At 42.9% G+C, this 22,466-nt stretch overlaps 1 protein-coding gene across 2 annotated transcripts in view; it reads right to left on the bottom strand.

Annotated features, from left to right (window-relative positions):
• Positions 1-3,317: 3,317 nt before the first annotated feature.
• Positions 3,318-22,466, bottom strand: part of LOC147886501 (uncharacterized) — a 40,771-nt gene continuing 21,622 nt past the window's right edge. Inside the window, exons 3-9 of one of the 2 annotated variants that reach the window (XM_087395788.1) lie at positions 20,342-20,373; positions 20,054-20,205; positions 18,997-19,943; positions 17,582-17,663; positions 8,724-8,812; positions 3,997-4,102; positions 3,318-3,901 (exon numbers count right to left, since the gene is read on the bottom strand). In XM_087395788.1, the coding sequence (XP_087251914.1) occupies positions 4,054-4,102; positions 8,724-8,812; positions 17,582-17,663; positions 18,997-19,943; positions 20,054-20,205; positions 20,342-20,373 (1,351 nt within the window). In that variant the 3' untranslated portion in view covers positions 3,318-3,901; positions 3,997-4,053. Of the gene's footprint in view, positions 3,902-3,996; positions 4,103-8,723; positions 8,813-17,581; positions 17,664-18,996; positions 19,944-20,053; positions 20,206-20,341; positions 20,377-22,466 lie in introns of both variants that reach the window. The other variant, XM_087395787.1, reaches the window with a different exon arrangement.

A 22,466-nucleotide genomic window follows, 5' to 3' on the forward strand; every position in this document is an offset into this window, starting at 1 on the left:
CAGACAATCATAAGGAAACACGATCAGCAAGCAAATAATGATATTGTTTATGGAGGATTTTCGCACATACATTTAAGCGAAGTGTCGAATTTGCAAGCGCACAAAATGAATTCATTCTGAGAAGTCATTCAAGAAGCTAATGAGCACCAAGCTTTTGCAAAACGACAAAAGCTAACATAAGTTCCCTTGGGAATGTTACCAATTAATTGCAACCACATGCAAGCCGAAAAGGATAGTTGAACGTCTACTCAAAGGTTGATCACCATGGTAGTCCTTTTGAATAACAATTCCTAGCTCTCCACATGGCGGAGCATAGTCACCTATGGCTTGCCCCTCATAACTTCGGGGTTGTGCTCATCTGGTAGTCTCTTGGCAACTACCCCCTCTTACATGGAGGCCCTGATAGCAAGGCACAATTTAAGACAAAAGTTCATCGCTTGAAAATGTTAGCCTTCATGTGGCCACACCTCCTTTGTTGTTCACATGCATGTGGACATGGTCTTACACCTTTGAGAGTTGTCCCATACCTCACATACTTTTCATGAATAGTGTTTTCTTTCTTTCTTCCTTCAAAGAAAGTGTCATGTCTTTGCTAACTTTGTTTCACATAAATTTACTTTGAATCAAAATCATTTTCAAATATATTTAATGCCCACTTTGCATCGCTTTAAAGCTTCTTTGCAAAGAGAAGCAAATCAAGAGCAACCATTAATCTCCCATTCATTTTTTCTCATTTTGTTTATCAAAGCAAGTAAATTCCATGCTTTTGGCTAAGACTCTTGTTACTTACATGCTTTTCATTACAAGGATATCTCTCAATGCACTTTATTTTAAATGCATCTATTCTCATGCATATTCAAGGAATGCATAGTAAAATTGGTATGTAAAGCTATCAAAGGCCAAGAAAAAATGATTGTCACATCAAAGCACATAACTACATTGAAATTGATGAATTGAATGTGGGAACTTCTAAAAGCCATGAAGTAAGGCGAGAAAGGAAAGCTCTTTAAAAAAGAGAGAGAATTCAATACATCATGAAATCCAATGCCATTCTAGAAGTAGTGGTTTTCAAGGAAGTTATAACTTCACTTTCATGCATCTACTATTATGTTCAACTCATGATGACTATGAAAGCACTACCTCTTTTTGTAGTTTCTTGGTGGCTTCTTTGTCTTGTTGCCTCTTAGCATTAGCTACTTCCTCTAAAGTAGTGCCAAGAGCTCCTCCAAGAACAACATGGGGTTTGACTTCATGGTGTTATCGCGTCAACAAAGAGATTAAGACTACAAGACCCCAACACATGTATAAAACAAAAGAAAGAAAATTTAATTTGATCTATGTTCATCATGGCTATAAAAGCACCTAAAATATGAAGCTTCCAAGTTTCATTACAAGACCAATGTCGTTTGCAAAGATAATGTTGTGCAAGATTAGAATGTGAATAGAGCCGAGCCATGTATACAAACTAAATCACTTTGTCTGTGGATGGTGCATGCATTCAAGATAAATAGGGGATCGAACACAAATTGGGCCTTCTTTGCAACACTACAATACAACCAATTTGAAGCAAATTTGATGACAATTTTGACTAATTGTGCCGTGGAGACAAGGTTTACACAATGCAACACACCAAATCCTTTAACTTGGATAAAATTATCATCCATTTATTTCTTGCATGTGCATGGCATGCCATCACTCCTTTTTCCTATCTATTGGAGTCTCACTTACTCTTTATGATGTGGAGTCTCACTTCAGAGAGAGCAACTCAATATACACCTTACCATCAAACACTTTGCTTAAACATACAAAAGGAACAAGCATTGATTGTGATTCCTACACTCATGCGTCGACAAAACTAGCTAAGCATTTTGCGCCCTTCACACACGTGCACAAGCGCACGCACGCACACATGCACGAGAGCAAAAAAGCTAGAGCCCCATAACCTTGTGGGTGTTGCTTTAAAAACTTATTCACATATTTACAATGCATCGCTCCAACTATGTGAGCCTTGTCTACAAATGCAATAATCACCAATGATAGAGCTATCCCACATCAATGCCATGAGCTTAGGCTGATGCTTGCTCTCCATTTTATTCCTTAAGACCTCATTGATTATTCTTTAACCTCATCATTGGCTTAGCTTACTTAGCCCTCCACATCACATGATAAAATTACATGTCTCTTGGCTTTCTTAATTAAGCTCTATCGTATCTGGTATTTTGTTTTAATTTAAAAAGAGGTTTACGAAATCCACAACACTATTCCATATAACTTTGTGAGAGGATTAGTCTGAAGAAAAGAACTCATATTATGTTCTCAAAAGCCATCCTTTGAATCTGACACTTCTAAGTAGTTTTCTTCCATTGCTTCCCCTATGCAGCAGTTGCTTTTTTGCAGCTATTCTTTCTAGCCTTTATATAGTAAGAAAAAAGGCCTACGTGGTTGGTTATACATATACTACATGCGCGTTTTCTACTGAATTTGTGATAATTTTTTGCCCAAGATTCATGTTGTTGAGCTAGGACCAAGAAAACAATGGAAAACGACTGCTCGTAATCTACATTACTTAGCGATTCATAAAGCAACTTGTAGTTTTCTTAGGGGTATAAAATGTTCTACACATATACATAAATGGTCTTCACCTTTCAACTTTCTGTACACACTTTCTGTGTGAAGCCCAAGGTCATTCTTTCTTGATATCTTCTAGCTTTGTATTTGCATGAGAATAAGACCAGATTTCCATAACGTATGCGTCTCTGAAAGTTGGGGTAGCTTTATAAAAAAGGATTCTCCTTGTGACAAACAAAGACCACATAACATTGCTATTCATGTCCTGCATTCCATTATGTGCTTAGAAAGTAAAAAGGGATTACAACCCTCCTGCTATAGTAGACCTAATTATCTTTGGCCTGTTATTATTTCCCACTGAATTTGTGGAAGACAGTGTAATGTCATGCAACTCCAGATCTACACAAAATCAACCTCTGAAGCACTTAAAGAGAATTGTATCCATACACTAGGGCCATCACTCTAGAATCCATGCAAAGCTTGTCATCAGACAACTGCATGGGTTTCCTATAGAGCAACTCACCCATCCCGGGGATCCCAGCCACAATGTTTTTGAAGATGGCTGCTGCAGGTTTAACCACTACTGCTCAAAGGGGTCCTGCAAGAGAGTATCTATCACATCACAGAGTGAAACATACCCCTCCTAGTGTGACTCGACTAGAATCTTCAAAGGCTGCTTCTCAAAAGAGAGTTTTTCAAGCATGAGGTTCTCAGGTTAAACCCCATAATGCCAAAAAATAGGCCTTTTTCCGATGTATCATATATACCAGAGAAACAAGTATAACATTCGCAATCGTTGCTACAGATGCCTCAAACAGGAGGTTCCGGTACACTCTTCAAAAGTCAGTCAGACGTGCACCAAGCACCTCAATAGTCAGTAGGTGAAGAAGTTGATCAGCTTACAAGGACTTCGAACCTTTGCACAACCTGCTATGGCATTTCAGTTAGAAAATATAAAAAGGTCCATCAAGTAGCTCATCTCTTCTGACACTCAGGAAACTATTTCTTTCTTTTATAGTTTAATAGAAACAAAACACACTCCATGTTTCCTGTGGTCTCAGCTCCAGGACATCAGTGAAAAAACCACTCTTCATTAGCAATGACTCAACATACATGTTGTGTTGAAACCTGTGATCTCCTATAATCACAGTCAGGAGTAAAACAGGATGAGATATCCCCCTGCTCAAACTAACCAACACCATATGTTTGAATCCCTCACATATAGGCCGGAAGCCAAAATTTTAGCGCACAAGAATACTTGTGGATGTAAACTGATCCAAGGACTACTGTCCAACCTTTTAAGGACTTAATTGAGTCTAGCACACTCGAATTCCTGCAACAACAAACAAACAAAAGAAACCTCAGACTGATAATCCTCCTACAGAGTTCACATATTAGAACCTTTCAGTAAACTTGCATACACACTACCTGATTCTGAGAACCTAAATTTCATGGAGCATGGAACATGCCAGACAAACCCTCAGTTTACTGATGGGCATAGTCGACAGTAATCTGCCTGCCAGCAAGAAATGATCTGCATACCATACCAAAACAGGTAAAAAGATAGGTGTATTGTTCAAGGAACAGGCCTCGGCATTGACAAAACCAAAGATGACTCAAGCAAGTAAAATTATCTTTTACTATGAGCCTTCACGATATAAACTTAATGGGGTAGCAGCACAAAGGTTATCTACTCATCCCACCACCCTCCATCCAATTTATCTCAAAGTTCCATCTCCAGCTATTTCCCTTCCCTGATTGCACAACTCTACCTTTTAGACTTTGTGTGGCATTCCAGCTCGCATTGAATGGTTTCATAGGTCTATATTGGATGTATCATATTCTGTTGCCAGCTCGCTGTAGAGCAGCAACAGGAAATCTCTGATGAGACTTCCTAGTACCTATGTTTTATCCCAGAGATCTTGTGGCACGTGACATCATACATGGCACATATCAAATGAATCAAAAGTACATGATCAACCAAAACTTTCAAATTCTACCATATAAGACTGAAATCGTACCAAATGGAAAGAAAAAAAATAGAAAACCCAATTGTGACGTGTAGATTCTACATACATGATACACATGCAGTGGAAGGGCCAAGGTAGATAGTGAATTCATACCAATAAGGACAAGGTTGTCTAGGCATGGTGAGATAGAGGGAAAAGGTAACCTTCAGCCTTTAAGCACAAAGCAAGGACCAACGTGGGCGCCATGGGCTCAACAAAAGCTCAAGGAGTGACCTGAACTTTGAAGCAAAGCGGGGGTAGGCTGAGAGGGCAAGGGGGGCTGAGGAGGACAAGGGGGCTGAGAGAGGGATGAGGGAGCTGAGGTGCTGAGAGATGACTGAGAAGGCTGAGAGAACAGGCTGTTCACACAACCAATGTGGATTAGAGGCAGAAAAGGCATGCCGCATTGTGACAGACAATAAGGTTTCTTAGTTTCTTTTTTTTTGTGCCTGGACAAGAGCTTCGAGGGCTGAGAGATAGTGGAGAGGGTAAGGAGGCTAAGAGAGATCTATGATCCTACTGATCAAATCGTCCATTGGGGCCCTCACTTTGAAGTTTTCAAAGTTTAAGCAGCCGAAATTTTTAAAAATCCGACACTTTATTAATGTCTTGTCTTTTGAAAGAATCTTTGGCTATAAAAAGAAGCTACCTGGCGAACTCCCTGGTGGATTGTACTGCTTGGATGGGAGCCGGACGAAAATGATCCCAAATCTGGACAAATCACCTCACCATCAGAGAACTGGGCTGACAACGATGGTCCACCAAGAAAATCCAGCTAACAATCCTTGACCAATGCCTAGCTGCATTTAATGTACACTGTAAGAATTCCATGGCTGGTCCCATGGGGTCAAGCCTCTAAAACAAGAAGTTTGACCAAGGGGGCTCTGGATCAAGAATCCTAGTACACCTTGTGATGAAGTGTCCGAAGATACTCTGGCTCTGGTATCCCACGAATTTCTTTTCGGAGAGCGAGAGAAAGAGAAGAGGAGAGAGAGAGAGAGAGAGAGAGAGAGAGAGTTATATTAACATCACAGAAGGCCTCACGGACCTATGAGACAAAGTACACACAAAAAAACTTGCAACATTTGGACAGCCAGAGAGTCAGGGGAGGGGGCCCAAGGCAGCTCATCCAACGATTATTTAGATGCATAGCTAAACACTAGTAGAGTCCTAAAATGCCCACAGAGAGAGAGAGAGAGAGAGAGAGAGAGAGAGAGAGAGAGAGAGAGAGAGACTTTTGCACAGAGGTGGGCCTTGGGCTCAACATGGACTGCTCCAAATTTCTGAGCAAATGAACCTCAACATCCCTATGATCTGGCCCAATATCTGCTCTGATACCAACTGAACCAGCCAGCAGTAACTAGTATAGGGAAACTGAGAAACTAGACAGCAGAAATAGAAGCAAAAGAGAAGGAGAGTTCACTCTTCCCAAGAAGAGGGCATGGGATGGAAACAGCCCCCATGACTCATGAGGCTGGCTAGCTTGATGCTAAATTTATCCTTGCATGCGCAGACAGGAAGGCTAATGCTTGAAAGTACCAAATAGACATAATAGAATGGAATCTGGAGTGCATTGATCTTGAATGCCTTGCAAGTACAGCTGAAGCTCCTTTTGTATGTCTTGGGAATTGGGCTAACAACTAATTGTATATGGGATAAGACAACAGGTTTGTCATGTGGCAAGCCCTCACGACAGCCTATTATCACTACTGAATGTAAAGAAAAATACTGAAGTTTCTACAGCTAGTAGGACACTTTACAGACTAGCAGGGCCCATTACTTAATTGACTGCTAAACTAGAACTCCTAATGTTACATATTTGATCAGGTCAAGGCCCACTGTTACTTAAATAAAGAGAGAGAGATAAATTGCCTTCTTGACAATTTGGGAGGCCATGAACTTAGCCTAACTTGTATAGGTAGGTAAATTTTTGACTTCGCAACTGCCAACAAAGTCAACGACTATGGAATCAAATAATGTGGTCTGTCATGGTATGGGACACCGCACATAGGCTTTCCTTGGAAAGTGGGCTTGCTTTAGAGAAAGTGTGGCTCTCTTCGAAATAGCAGCCCATATATAGCTTACTCCTTGCTTTTTAGCTATAAATCTTACTTTTGGGGTTAGCTATAACCCTATCTTTTAGGGTTACATGATACTTATGGCAAGGCCTAGTATACCCCAAGGGCTCATTCTTTATGGTCCTCGAGTGGCATTCTCTCCCAAGCGTAGACCACACAAGCCTTGGAGTACTTTGGTCTCTTGACTATGAGCACCTGTGGTATGGGACATGATAGCTTGTTGCTGGAAGAACTCTCCCACAAGAGCCAAGATGAGAAGTAAAACACCATGAGATACATGACATGGTTCAATACCATCCTCCTTGCTAGATGCAGTTGGTGCCCCACCCACCTATCAAATTTTTCTTGACTTTATTGAGCATCCAATCCCAATGCACAAGGATGCCCAAGACCTGACCTTTTTCTATCTCTTTTCATCCCATTAGTTCCAAAGTATTGATCTACTCGTAGTCTACCCAAGGCTTGATATCAACCCAAAACAAACTAGAGCTAGGGTGGGGATAAGGTCAAGTTCCACTTATGCAAGGCTTTCCTTGGAAAGTGGGCTTGCTTTAGAGAAAGTGTGGCTCTCTTCGAAATAGCAGCCCATATATAGCTTACTCCTTGCTTTTTTAGCTATAAATCTTACTTTTGGGGTTAGCTATAACCCTATCTTTTAGGGTTACATGATACTTATGGCAAGGCCTAGTATACCCCAAGGGCTCATTCTTTATGGTTCTCGAGTGGCATTCTCTCCCAAGCGTAGACCAAAAAAGCCTCGGAGTACTTTGGTCTCTTGACTATGAGCACCTGTGGTATGGGACATGATAGCTTGTTGCTGGAAGAACTCTCCCACAAGAGCCAAGATGAGAAGTAAAACACCATGGGATACATGACATGGTTCAATACCATCCTCCTTGCTAGATGCAGTTGGTGCCCCACCCACCTATCAAATTTTTCTTGACTTTATTGAGCATCCAATCCCAATGCACAAGGATGCCCAAGACCTGACCTTTTTCTATCTCTTTTTTCCGATTAGTTCCAAAGTATGATTTATTTGGGATCACAAAACGAATGTTGTTGCTCCCCAAATGGAAGAACTATTAATACATCATTGCTCATACCTTTGAAAACAATTATATCTACTTCGGCCTCAATCAACATGGCAGGCAGTAAAGCATACTCTTACATTTCATGACATGTAAGACTGTTAGCCAAAGACAATTTATAAGCCTTGTCCAAGTCAATCGAGAATATCTCCCCTTAATGAACCTTCTCCTCATCCAGGACCGCATTTTGTTTTTTAGCCAATTTTTTGGCGACTTCTTATCCCTTCTTTTGGAATATGCTGCTCAGTAATTCTACTCCTGCCACACACTCAACAGCTTGGGCCTGACTAGTTCCTAAAATCTTCATAGGATTATACCCAACACCTGGAGTTTTACGAACAGCTATAGAAGCTACTGTTTCTTCAAGCTCCTCCAGAGTCAAAGGTTCATCCATCTCCCTCGTGCTGATTTCATTGGAGATCCCCTCCACATCTGATGCTGTATTACCCTCATCTGATGCTGTTAACATAAGGGAACCTTTTCAAACTTAGCCGTCTTTGTGATCAATCCTTAAAATATATTTCAGAATCGGTGGCGGGAGTGACAGACCGTCGATCCTAGCTTCCAGCTGCTCAATATGAGAAGCATTCATCAGGGCCCAAGAAGAACATCCCATTCCAAAACTAAGATAGATGGCCACTGGTTTGTGATCTGATAAAACACAACAGTTCCACCTTGCTGCTTGCACAGTTGTCGAGCAAGATCTTAGACAGATAAAACCTAGCTTCTCTCTCTGTTTGCATTCAAAGAAACACCCAGTTAAGAGGAATACAATCGATTTTTTCTACGCAATTAAAAACTTGCAGCTGTGGCTTTATTTTGTTATAACCAATGGCAACCTAAAAGCTTTTATCAGAGTATTTACTGCATGTGACGAAGTAGTGATTGTATGTATAACAGATTCCGGCCTCATGTTATTTTGAAACCAATTCACATTAATATCACAAGGAGTAAAGAGCATAATGATAACATCCTTGTACCTATGCAAATGTCGTTTGGCTGTTACAGCCTCTCTTTCAGTGGAATAGCTGATTGTGAATGCATCTCCTTTCTGACCTTTTCTGAAATCCTGGAAGTGAAAGATGAGCACATGTCATTACCCTCTACAAGAGATACAAGTCTGCAACCCAAAAATTGAAAACAAAATAGCCTCTTCACAAAACCCCCACAAACCTGCATTTTTGATTGGAGAACTCTGATATCAACTTCTTGAAATTTTCAACCACACAAATGGCTTACATGCAAGGGAGACTACTTTAGGATTCAGAGACTGTGAGGGCAACCATTAACGTAGACAGTCTATCATAGGGACAAACCTTTTGAGCACACAATCGGTATTCTATAGAAGATAGTCCCTTTATCACCCTATCCAAATCACCAAAGTCGCCACGAAATAAGCGATCCCAATCTACAGTGCATACAAACAGCATTTCTCCAAGCCTCAGCACAGCTGTGCTGTTAGGAAATAATCTCAAGTGTTGTTCTTTTAATGAGAGTTGAGGAGATCTTATCCAAAAAAACAATCCCCTTTATCATCTAAGCTTTGAGCCTAAAAAGCATGCCTCAACAGTATTCCACTTTCAGAAAACTAATTGTGTTTCAATGTAAAGCTGTGAAAACTTTTGCCCCAAAAAGCAAAACTTTAAAAATTGAGCATCAATCCGGGGTGCATGTCATGTGAAATTTTATTTTTTTCTACTACAGACACTAATCAAACATCTGTGTCCTGCTAAAAGGAAGCAATGGAACCATTTTGCTTGGAGGTATGTGCGAAGGACTGAAACACAATTTTGAGTTGCATAAGCTGCCTCAAGGTACAAGCCAGCTGCAGATGCTTGCAGCTTTTTTCGCATGTGCTTGCTCTTGTGTAACACTCTAACTACTAACTATCTACAGGCAGATCACGGGAGAAGCATCACTTTGTTCCATCCCGCCAACCTTGCTGAAAAACCAGAGAGCCAACCGAGAATTCCAATTCAAAAAACGTACGTGAGAGCTCATTCTCTTCTCTCTCTAGCTTCAACAAGCCCCATCTCCCTAGATGGATCTAGATGCCACATGTCATCATCATAGGGCCTTCCTAATGCAACATTTCACCCCTCTCTTGGGATGCTTTAACATCCTTTGCCCCTAGGCACATTCCTTGCATTAGGCCCTGAGCCTTAGCCCCACCTAGTCTGGTGCTATCAACCCTCACCTAGGACCTTGACATTAATTCCCTCCCGATCATTTACATGAAGCGCAAACAAATAATTACAAACATAGATCCTTTAAGGGAAATGTCGACTGATTCTCCCGAGGTCATGCTACCTCAGCTAGAGCGTAACATTCCTTCCCTCTTCAGACATCAGCGTCCTCGATGATAAAGTCTGGAAACACTCTCCGCAACTGGTATACGGATTCCCAGGTAGCTTCGGATAGAGGCTGACCATGCCATGCAACCAACACCGTGGGTATCTTTCGATTTCGTATTTGCATTGTTCCTCGGTCCAGGATTCTTGTTGGTTTGCACCTCGCATTATCCTCTATCTCCTGAAACAAAACCACACCTTCGATTAGTGAGTCACCTGTATGTAAAAATTTCTTTAAGCGCGAAACATGAAAAACCGGGTGCACCTTACACCCCTTCTCGCAAGTGCTAGCATCTCCCGCATCTGAACCACGAAGTTCGCGGCGCTAGGCACTCTCTGAGGTACTCCAACTATAGTTGGATTCACTAGTCTATAACCATAGTTCAGCTCAAACGGACTGAACCCCGTAGAGGAATGTTTTCTATCATTGTAGGCAAACTCTAACAATGGCAACCACTTGTCCCATGTATGTTGCCTCAATGACACATATGCCCTCAGCATATCCTCTAAAGTCTGGTTGACTCTCTCCGTCTGACCATCCGTCTCAGGATGATCCCCACTATTCATTCCCAACTCAGTCCTTGTGTTGTAGGCAGCCCTACAATAAAGTCCATGGAAATACTCTCCCACTTACTTGGTGGGATTTCCAAGGGCTGTAAAAGTCCGAGTGGCTTCACCCGCTCAGCCTTACTTACCTGACACGAAAAACACCGTGTCACATATTCATGAATATGCTTTTGCATCTTCTTGACTCTTGGGTGTCCCGCACATGAGCTATCATGGCATTGTCGAATGATTCTCTGCCTGAGATCATTCTGACTAGATACTACAACCTTGCCATTTCTTTTCAGCATACCATCCCTTATGGTATATCTTGCATATGTTTGGCCTTTTCTGATGCCAGGTCATCCTTTTCATTTTCCCCGGGTCTAAACACATGAGCTTTAGGCCAGAAGCTCTGGACAAACTCGTCCACGTTTTGAGTTTCTCTAATCTCGGTCATTAGAGCACTCTCTAAGACCGTGAAACTCAAGTTGTGCATAATGCGAGACAACGCATCAGCAACCTTATTATCTTTTCCTCTTCGGTACCGAATCTTTAAATTAAACTCCTGCATGAGCTATGCCCACCTACCTTGGCGGCCCCTCAAGTCAAGCTGTTTACAAAAATGTTTCAGAGTATCATGATCCACATCCACATAAAACTCTGAACCATATAAATAACGCCTCCATGTTTTCAAAGCATGGATAACAGCATACAACTCCAATTCATGAGTTGGCCAATTCCTTTAAGAGGGAGAAAGCTTCTTGCTTTCAAAGGCGACTGGCCTTCCCTCCTGAAAGAGAACTGCTCCTACCGCAATGCCACTTGCATCGGTTTCCACCAGGAACAACGGTTTCTGGGGATCAACTATTTTTAACACCGGTCCTGTGACCACAGCTTGTTTTATGGTGTTAAAACTTTCTTGTTGATTCTGTCCCCATATAAAAGGTACTTTATCTGAGGTCAAATCAATCAATGGCAATACTATTTCGAAATATCCTTTGATATGCCTTCTATAAAATTGGACAAATCCAAAGAATGATCGCAACGCGGTCAAACTCTGAGAGATTGGCCAAGTTAGTATCGCAGCCACTTTCTTCGGATCCATTTCTACCCCCTCTGGAGTGATTATGAATCCTAAATATTCAAGCCTAACCATACACAATATAGTTTTCTTTTTATTTACATAAAGACTGGCTTTCCTCAAAGTACTGAACACTATTCTTAAGTCTTCACGATGCTCAGTAATACTTTTATTGAACACTAGAATATCGTCAATAAAATGTACTACAAACTTTCCGATATACGGACGTAGTAAATCGTTCATAAGCATGACGAACGTAGCTGGAGCATTGGTAAGTCCGAAGGGCATTACCAAAAACTCATAATGACCAAACCTGCTTCTGAAAGCGGTTTTATGCACATCCTCGGCTCTAATCCGGATCTGATGGTAGCCACACTTAAGATCTATCTTGCAGAAAATCACGGCTCCATGTAATTCATCTAGTAAATCATCAATCCGAGCCATCGGATACCTGTGCTTAACAGTGATATTATTCAATGCTCTGTAAACTATACAGAGGCGAAACGTATCATCCTTTTTCTTCTTTAATATCACTGGCGAAGCAAAAGGTGAGAAACTTGGTTGAATCTGCCCCAACTTGAGGTATTCTTCCAATTGTCTACGCACCTCCGCCTCTTCAGTAAAACTCATTCTATAGGAAGGTCTATTTATAGGTTCTGCCCCCGGGATCAGTTCAATCTTATGCTGAACATTCCGCTCTGGAGGTAACCCATAAGGTAGTTCATCCCTAAAACATTCAGAGAACTCCTCTGTTATAAGATTAGCCAGTTTGGCCATCTCACCACTTTGCATAACATCAGTGCTAGCCGAAGAATCATCAACCGGCTCTACCGATGCTGTGCAAAGGAATAAAAACTCTTCTTGAGCTTTTCGGATTTCCATCACGAAAACCAACGGTCCCTGAGGTATATCTTTCTCACCTCGCAAGACATAAAGCACATCATTCATCTTGAATTGATATACGTGCTTTTTCCAATCAATAGCTGGATTCTTCCTAGAATGCCACGCCATACCCAGGGCTATATCTGCATGAGCAAGCTTGGTCATTTCAAAATCAAGCTTCTCAGCATAGTCCTGAATACGAAGCTCCAACTGGGTAACCCTTTGGTCCCATACTTCAGCTGAACTTCCATTTGCCATCCTGACTATATACGCATAGTCAGATGGACTTGTCTTTAATTTTAGCCTCTTCACGAGCTTGGAGTTAATCACATTGTGAGTTGACGCCGAGTCAAACAACGCAATGACATCATGATTGGCCACTTGCCCTTTCATTTTAATTAACTCCGTATCGTATCATTAAAGGTTGTATACCCCGTTGCTGCGGGCTTAGATAGGATGTTATCAGGTGCACTCGTTACTAGCTTAGCAATAGACACACATAACAAACAAGGTACTAACCTCTGAGAAGATCCCGCTAGCTGAATCTGCATCTCTTCCGCTCTGGGACTTCCCTCCATTTCCACGTCGCATTCTGAGATCACCATCTCAGCCATCCGACGATCTTTGTTACGTGGACAATCCTTCCACTGATGAGGCTGAAGGCAACTAAAACATAAGCCTTCTCTCCTCGCTTTTTCTCTTTGTTCTGGGTTTAAGGGAGACTTAGACCAAGCCCTGGCTGCCATTGGGATTACTTTCCTTTTCACTCCAATGGTGGTACTTGATTTAGGAGTTTTAGCTGGTTTCGCCTGCTTGGCTTGACCACTCGGCTGAGAACCACTTCCTTTACTAATCCATTTCTTCTTAAACCCAGATTTCTTCGGATACCCATACTGGGTTCCGACCGGTGCAAACCCACTTGGCCTGCTGTCCTTGGCATCTTCATAGTTCACGGCTATGGCTATTGCATCATCTAACGTGTTCGCGTACTTAGCCCGAACTTCCATTTTTATCTGATCATTCAATCCAAATATGAAATCTTTCACTTGGATTGATTGAGACATGGGTTCATCGACCTTCATTACGCTCTCTCGAAACTTATCAGTGTATTCTGCCACTGACAAATTTCTCTGACGAAGGTTCCTATATTGATCCCAAGCTCGGGATGCTTCGTCAGGAGGTAAGAAGTGTTTCCTGAATTCTCTTTTAAACCCCTCCCAGGTAGTGGATGCTATACCATCTTTTTGTTGCTTAATCCACCACCGATCCGCCGCCTCACTAAACATGTGGGTGGCCTCGCGGATCTTCTTGATGTCATTTCTGATTTCACAAATGGTGAACGCCTCGTCCCATTTGTGTAACCAGGTCTCAATGACATCGGAACTACGGTCGTTCATCCGACCAGAATACTTTTCCATCCTGTAATTAGCAATATTTGGTACTTTAGCCTTTCTAGGCTCGACCGTATGGACACTAGAATCCGGTTCCATTGGAGCCTTTCCTTTCTCCTCTCGAGAAGGTCTGGCAGACATACTATATATTGCTCTTCTAAGTTCAGACTGTCCTACATTGGCCTATAACTGTTGCGCTAATAATTGTTGCAAGGCATCCTCAAGCAATGCAATCCTGCCAGCTAAGGTGTGAGCTACTGGGCGCGACACCTGCTGGGTCGGCCAGACCCTGACTCACCAGGGTCCCTCCTGGAAGCTCCTTCTTCTGCTTCCATTCAGTTCAATGGGTGTTTTGTTCTTTTTTTTTTTTTTAACACCACTAGAACACTGTATTTACAAGCTGACACAATTCAGTGTACTGGCACTCTGACACCATTCCCTATACTAGGGAATGCCTGCAATCCCACATGCACACTGATTAGGCATTAGACACATGCATAACCCAAATAGCGCTTTCCCCTATACTAGGGAAATTCCTGCAAACTAACTCTGACTGAAGCACACAGGCATATGCACAGGCATAATCTGTCCCTGCAATAGCATCGTAAACTGCAAACACTGCTACAACCACAAAAGCCTAATCTGTTTCTAACAAAACAGGAATGACAGAACAAAAGGGAAAATGAGTAAAGTGCTCCCTGGTCTAAATCTGTCGAGGGAATCTGTCTCAGCTCCACATCGTTCAAGCCCCTACGCTCCTACGACAAGTATTCAGCCTAGAGCTTTACTTGAGCGTCGATCCAATCTCAGCTTACGAGCTGCTTGTGTGGCGTTGGAGGGCTTTGACCGAAAGTGCGCCAGGGAAGCAGGTCAAAAACTATTACGGGCCAGCCAGACCCGTAGCCAGATAGCGGGAGATATGATGAAGTGACGAAACACATTTTTTTACAGACTCCCCATAACCTCCGTAATCCTGCCTGCGCGTCGCTCATCCACAAATTTCATCGAAGGCCTCCCATAACACGTATCACTGTTAAGCCTCCTCCCATGTTACCACGGGCAGCGCCAACACCTTGCTCACGGGTTATTCCATGATAACGTCCACACCCACTCACACTCAGAGGTGTCACTGAGGAGGCCAAAGCACAAAGATAGAGGATTTATTGCTGCATTGCCGATCTACGCAGAACTTTTGACACAATGTCGAGCTTGCCTCATCAGACGTTTGCAAGAGCTGGGGTATGGTCAAGAGATCATTTGGTAGTCATAGCACTCTATGAGGGGTCTCAAGCAGTGTTCGAACAGGTGTAGGGTGGATGGAGGAGATCATGAGCACCAGCCTTGATTGGTCTCTAGGTAGACGAGTTCAAGACTTTCATTGGGACACTGGGGGGCAAGCTATTCTCTCAACAGCTCCTTGATTCAGATCCCTTTATGCAAATGATTGGTCTTGCTCTCATCCTCAGTAGAGGGCCTCCAACGACAATTGGATGCCCTTCATACCTTCTGCGAGACGAGTGACTTGAAGGTCAACCTTGGTAAAACCAAGGTCATGATCTTCAACACATCCTATGTAGCCATGCAAAGAGAGCAGTTCAAGCTAGACAAATTACCACTGGAAGCCATCACATCCTATACATACTTGGGGGTTCTTTTCTCTGACACGATTTTCATGATGCAGTCGAACAAGACTGAGCAAGGATACGCCGCACTTGCTAGACTTGAGTGGCAATGCTTCCACTCTCATTTGCAAGATCCCTGAACCAATTCGCTTCTCTTTGACCCCTTGGTCCACCCAACGGGTATGAATGGTAGTCCTTGACCCAACCTATCAAAGACACATTGGGTTCGAGTGGAAAGGCGTCAAGGTCTCTTGCTATCATGAATGATCCGCAGTAAATTGTTAGTGCCACATCACATAATTTTGGCCAAGTTCGGAGCATCCCCACTAAGATTGACGCAGCATTCTAGGTTATTACGTACCCGTACCAAGTCAGAGATTATGGCTCTTAAGCATCACGCCAACGTAGGTTACCATGGCTAGCTCTATCTTAATTGAGGGTGATCAACGGCGGAACAAAGGTCCAGAGCGAGAGACACGATCACTCACCAGCGGATTGATGCACATGTCATGCTTGACGATTTCCCTCCATGTTCATCAAACCTAGAGAAACAACCAACGAGGGTGACAATGGCATTTGTCTGACGCAGGGCCATAGCTAGAAAACCACAGCGGACCACAAACATCGACCGCTGCTAGTGCTCTATCACCTGTTTTAATCCACCACATCCTTGTACACCACAAGGCTCCCCCTTGGACTTGACCCCTCTGCTAGCTTCCAAACGATCATCACAGTGATGCCACACCAAAGCTTCCATGCTCTCTATGGGCTTATACATTTCTATAAGTATTGGTACTTCTGTAATTATGTTGCATTTGACTTGAGAGTTAAAGCCCCGCTTAGAGACCCCACCCATTGATCTCATTGTATTGGGTTCTTGGGGTCTCGTAAACCCTGCGGTCTTTCAAAGCACCAGAATGAAGTGTATGTTAGAAATCACCCAACATAGGGTACGCACAGCGGAGACTGGTAGAATTGCCCAGGAGCTCACACAGTGTGGTGTGGGGTGTGGAATCACAAACTTCTTAAACTTATGTGCATAGAATAGATGTACAGACTCATCAATAGACAATGAACCAACCAGATAGAGAAACCACCAAAATAATATATTTCCGTCCAAAGCTATGGACACAATACAAAAGAGACAGATCCAAAGTCCCACCAATGGTGTGGTCCTCTGGTCTTACCACAAAGTCCTCCTATCTACCGGCTATCTCTAGACTCGAGCCCGCATGCTCCACCTCGAGCATCTATAGACTTTCTGTCCAAAACGATCCTCTCAACCTTGCTGCCCTGAGTGTCAGCCTAGGTAGGCAGACTCTGTCAAGCTTTGTCTGCAGCACACAGGTCCTCTTGGTCCTCCTGAATGTAGGCCCCGAGACAGCTGCTCCACTGCGCCAAACTGCTTATGAAAGGCTGCTCGAGAAGCTGATAAACAAGGGCTGGAGGCCCTCCTTTTATAGGCCCTTCAAGGGGCTGGCAAAAACCGACCATCCTGCCCATTCTGGCCGACCAGTCTGTGGCTGGTCCAGCTCTATAAGGGCTCAACCGGGACCTTTTTGGCCCACTCTTCTAGGGCCTTGCTGGGGGAGTGTGAGATGGCAACCACTTATGATTTTTAGAGCCTTCCCCAAAATGGCAGGCAGAATTGAGAGGGGGGGGCACGCAAGGGTGGGGAGGAGGGGGGGGTTGAGGGTGACACATATGGTAGTTGGGAGAAGTGCTGAGACCGCCAACCTAGTGCCGGAGAGTTACTCGGTCTAAGTAGATGTTAAAGTAGGTGACTGTTCCCGTCTTGGCTTTGCATGAGATATCTGTGAACTAGACTCGCATAGTATATTATTATAAACTGCATCTCACATCTGCATTAATCTCATAAAAATAAACAGAAAAAAAACGGTGAATCTTAATCAGTATTAGATATAACAAAATTTGTCATGCAACAATGGAAACTACGAGACTCACCGTGATTTTGCCAAGCTTCTCAAATGCCTCCACAATGATTGACATAGACGTATTTTCTGGAAGGCCACTAACAATCAAAATCCTGTGATAGCAACAATAGAAAAAATCATTGATATGGTGGATAATCAAATAAGAGTGACTTCAATGCAGAGAGAGTGAAGTGGCAGACCCTCCCCCCACAAAAAAGTGTCAGAAGAATTCTGTTTCTATGAACCCATTTATTCAAACACCATATTACAGCTTCTGTGACATTAGTACTAAAAAGGAATGCCCATCAGCATATGTAGTACACCTCATACATATGCCTTCATAACATTATTCACCCCCCCAGAAATTCAAATTCTCTTGACAAATGAAGGGAAATGACAAGAGACTCTCTCTCTCTCTCTCTCTCTCTCTCACACACACACACAAGAAACCAAAAAGGCAAAACAAAACCATAAAAACATGAAAAATTTGACATGAGACAAGAATTAAAGTATACAAAGAAGAGAAAGACGCAAAAAGAAACAGAAGAACTGAGTCACACACACACAGAATATAGATTTTTTTTTTTGTGGGGGGGGGGGGGGGTCATACATGTAACAAAAAGGGAGGCAGAGGGAGGGGCGACCTCAAAGCAGTTCACGACCTAGGTCAGATGGCATTCAAGACCAATACATTATACAGCTAAAGGCCATAAAGAAAGTGGGCTCCTGAGATGACTCCCTATCCAAGCTAGCTAACCACGATCACCTTCATCAAACCAATCGATCGGTTGAAAATGCAAGCAGTAGAACCAGGTATCTGGTCAATTCATTAAATTGTATGTTTGTAGATACCAAGATGCTTTGCTAGCATTCAATATAATAGGAGATCTCTAATTTTCAAATTCATCTTGATCTACTAAGCAAAACCTACCTTTTGCAAAACATCAACCCTTGACTCAGGATTTATAACCCCATTCTCAGCGAGTCCTCCCTTATCTGGCTGACGTATCTACTTGTAACCAAGATACTTCTCAATCTTGCATGCCTAGATCTAAGAAAAAGTTGACTTTTTTGAAACTTCTCTTCAGATATAATCTGTCAAAAAGTGCATCAGCCATTATAATTTGTACTCAGCCAATGAGCTCGCAAGTCCCATATTTAAAATATCACTGATGTCAGTGAATCAGAGATACAAAAAAGGTGAAGAGAAGTGCAAGTAAAGCGAAGACTCAAAAGAAAAGAAGACCCAAGAGACATCAGGCATGGTAAAGCAGTACATCAATGGAAAGACCCAATTCTGTACCCTACGCATGGCTGCTACGTGGTATCGAAAAATCCAAAACTTGGTGAATAGAAATACTATTGACTAACTAATTAAAGAAAAAAGAGCCTAAGATGTAGCATTAAGTTGTAAAATTCAAAAGGCTTATAATGTTAGAACTATACCTGCTTTTTTGTATAGGTTGGAGGAGTTGAATAACATTGCTTCCAGCAGTCAAATTTGGAGTACAGATATTGACTGATGCTGTCTGCTTGGCTTGCATAGGTGAAGTTGAATGTGCAGCACTGCTTACAGGTGATGGATTACCCTGTATAGCTGAGACTTTAGCCTCAGTTCTTCTACTTGTATCATCCTTTCCGAAATTTTTACGGACTCCCATATGATTTTCTGCCGAGATGTCATCATCAACCGTTCCAACACGATGCATAGCATTTCTCAGCATTCTCTCTTTCTCACCTTTGTATCTGGTATCAAGTTCCAGTCCAGGACTTCCCTCTGTTTGAGATACACTCGGACCTGAAGGGCCATACCTCATTACCTTTTCTGAGCTCATATTTTGGACGCCCGCTGGCACTCCCTGTGCTCCTGAACTTACATTTAACACATTACCTAAGTTCGTATGTCCCACTGCTAATCCCTGACCTGCAAGAACATGACCCATTGCTTGCACCTCTGTCCATGGACCTGAGACGAGACCTCGAGCTTGAGCCCGTCCCCTCCCCAAATGTAGCGTTTCCCCAGACATTACAACAGCTGGCCAGCCTGACTGCCTTGCTGAACCACTGCCTGACGATGACTCTGTCTGCCCTCCAGACTTTCCAGACACGCCTGTTCTTCCAACTTCTAAATTTGACCTGTGACCTCTAACAAAATTATCCACAGCACCCATAAAATTCATTTGAGAAATCAAATCAGGTGGTTGTGGCTGAAACTGCATCATATTATGTGATCCAGGTGCCATAAAGTCAAAACCCAGAAATGGCCGTAACGCAGCAGCCCCCAAAGAACCGGAAATGGGAGACCGTACAGCGCCTGCGATACTCTCTTGCGCAAGCCTCATAGCACGAGCCCTCAAAAGGTGCTCTTGGGCCAATAGTTCTTGAAAATGGACCTGCAAATAAATAGCAGTTAGAAATATTGCAGTAGCATCCAAAAAGTAGTTAGCTTAGCAAAACACCGGCCCATCTCTTAAGTATGAAATCACGCTACATTAAGCCTTACGTTAGGCCGGCCATGTAAAGCAATCCCTCCAAGAGGACCAAAACCACGGCCCAAACTTCGAATTCCATGAGGCATAAGCGGCCTTCCAGGTCCCATGATACCTGGTGCACCTTGGCCAAAGCCCATCATTCGCATGTTGGCACCTCGACCTCCTGCAATGCCGGATAAACATCCATTATCTATGAGAAGGTTGAATTCCAAAAAGCTCTCTGCAAAATCGATTGGCAGATGACCCCAAAAAAAGATAGCATTGCAATTGATAAAGCATACACAATCTGAAAAACCAACCTATCCTGGCAAACCCCGCTAAAGGCTCCATTCTTCTGCCATTGATGATACAAATAAGAGCAAAAAAATCAGGGCAAAATTTGATGGAAAAAACAAACCATGATATTCTTCAAATACATCGGACAGATACAGATATATCCTATAATAGGGTTCACATACTTAGTAGTCCAAGACAACGTGAGCTGCAGAAAACCAAAACAAAACTAGATTCAAACTAAATCAATCAAGCAGTATTTCAGCAGAATTAAGAACGTGTGCACCTGAAACTACAACAACTCACAATTCTCCATTGATTTTGACTCATTGTTTGGATGCTCAAAATTGTAGAAACAGAAGTGAAATGTTGCATTGAATTTGGGAATTGTCCAAGGCAAAGAGCTCTTATCCATGACATTATCCATGACATTATCCACAACATAAGCCCTTACCCCCAAATATTATAAATGAAATGGTTGAAAAAGGTTTAAAATGATTTACTTCTTTTTCAAGGATGCAATATGCCCTAAACAATCATGCAACTAGGTCAAATACATCAAAGGTCCTATGTCATTACCATCCGTGCCCCAAAAGAAAGAGTATCATTGTGTGTGCATCCGAAAGGATCACATGCACAACTTTGGTCCATAAAGCATAAAATTCAGAGACAATGTCAATGGTACAACAATAGCAGACGAGATTATCTTGAACCAACTGAAATAGTGGACACGTTTAGAATGAACATCAGAGTATCTTCTGGTGGGCTCACTTGTTTCCCACACAAAGTGTGGACTATCTCATGGGATCCCCTGCTTCACCTCTCACATCGTAGACTTCTCTAGTCCCCCGCCACCTCCTGCAGCTGATCATACATACCTTTTCTCTAGCTTATACATCCCACTATCACTACCAAGCACATCACATACCTAGATGAATCCAGGAACATCTCTAAAAACACAACATAGTGCAGTTTCAATCTCACGAGAGTCACTCATAAGATTGAGAACCATAAACTCCATCATGCATAGCAGGGACTAGCTACTATGACATCCACACTGACGTCATCAGCGCCCAACAGTGGGTGTAGACCATAGTATAAAAGTATGCTCTCACACATACAAATCCACACACCCACACATACTTGAGCATCCATTTATACAAAGTCAATCGCAATACCAAGCACATCACATCCCACCTACACCACGTTCCAAGAGATTCCTTTTGAGCACACACTAGCCCCTGCCTATGCTGCCCGCCTCTCCATTATCCTTGAGGACCTTCATCATATCCCTCTTCTAGAGGACAAAGCCACACTTATCACCCGTTCCCTACATGCTGCGCCACCGTCCAATCCTTCCCTCACACCCCTAGATCCACCTGTCCAGCACCCATTGGATGATGGATTGGTCCCCAATGACAATTGTAAGGCTTTGTCCGTCAGCTCAAACTTGAGACCAAGTGTCACCTGATGATTGAGACAGAGACCGAACGAGAGTATCATAGTCTGGTCCATCGGAAGAAGAGAGACTTTACAAGAGTATCATAGTTTAGTCCGTCCGTAGAAGAGAGACTTTAAAGGTCAGAAAGTAACAATTCTAAGGCTCTCTCTCTCTCTCTCTCTCTCTCTCTCTCTCTCTCTCTCTCTCTCTCTCCAGTCCCATCAGCCTTTTCCATACAATCATAAGCCTCTCCGTACAGCCCTGTCAGCCTCTTCTCCATACAGTCCCGTCGTATCTGCCGTACAGCCTTGTTCATTGCCGTACAGTCCGTCGTACCTGACTCTCCCGTCGTACCTGCCTCTTCGTTAGTCATCTCTGTTGTACACTCTCTCCCCATAGTACCTCTCCGTACAGTCCTTTCCCTTTCCCTCACCCTAGGCTAAGCTGAGCTCTTTGGCTTAGCTTGGGGGTTAGCGTCAACAAAAGGGCACATCTAAGTTTGCACAGGCCACTGGAACTCTTGAAGATGTAGACTTTCGCCTCTACACCAATTAGAAAGCCCTCCTACTCTGACATTGCAGCCTCCATATCAACACCCAGCCCCTATGCATTGCACTACAAGCGAAGGATTGGATCTGATCCACAAGAGCAAATATACTTTCTACAGCAAGAAGTGAGAGAGCTCAGGCTTATGGTTGCAGCTCTTGGAA

Source organism: Dipteris shenzhenensis, chromosome 24 (assembly GCF_047967505.1).
Source record: "Dipteris shenzhenensis isolate YYH24624 ecotype China chromosome 24, Dip_SZ_1.0, whole genome shotgun sequence".
In the NCBI taxonomy this organism is placed as follows: domain Eukaryota; kingdom Viridiplantae; phylum Streptophyta; class Polypodiopsida; order Gleicheniales; family Dipteridaceae; genus Dipteris; species Dipteris shenzhenensis.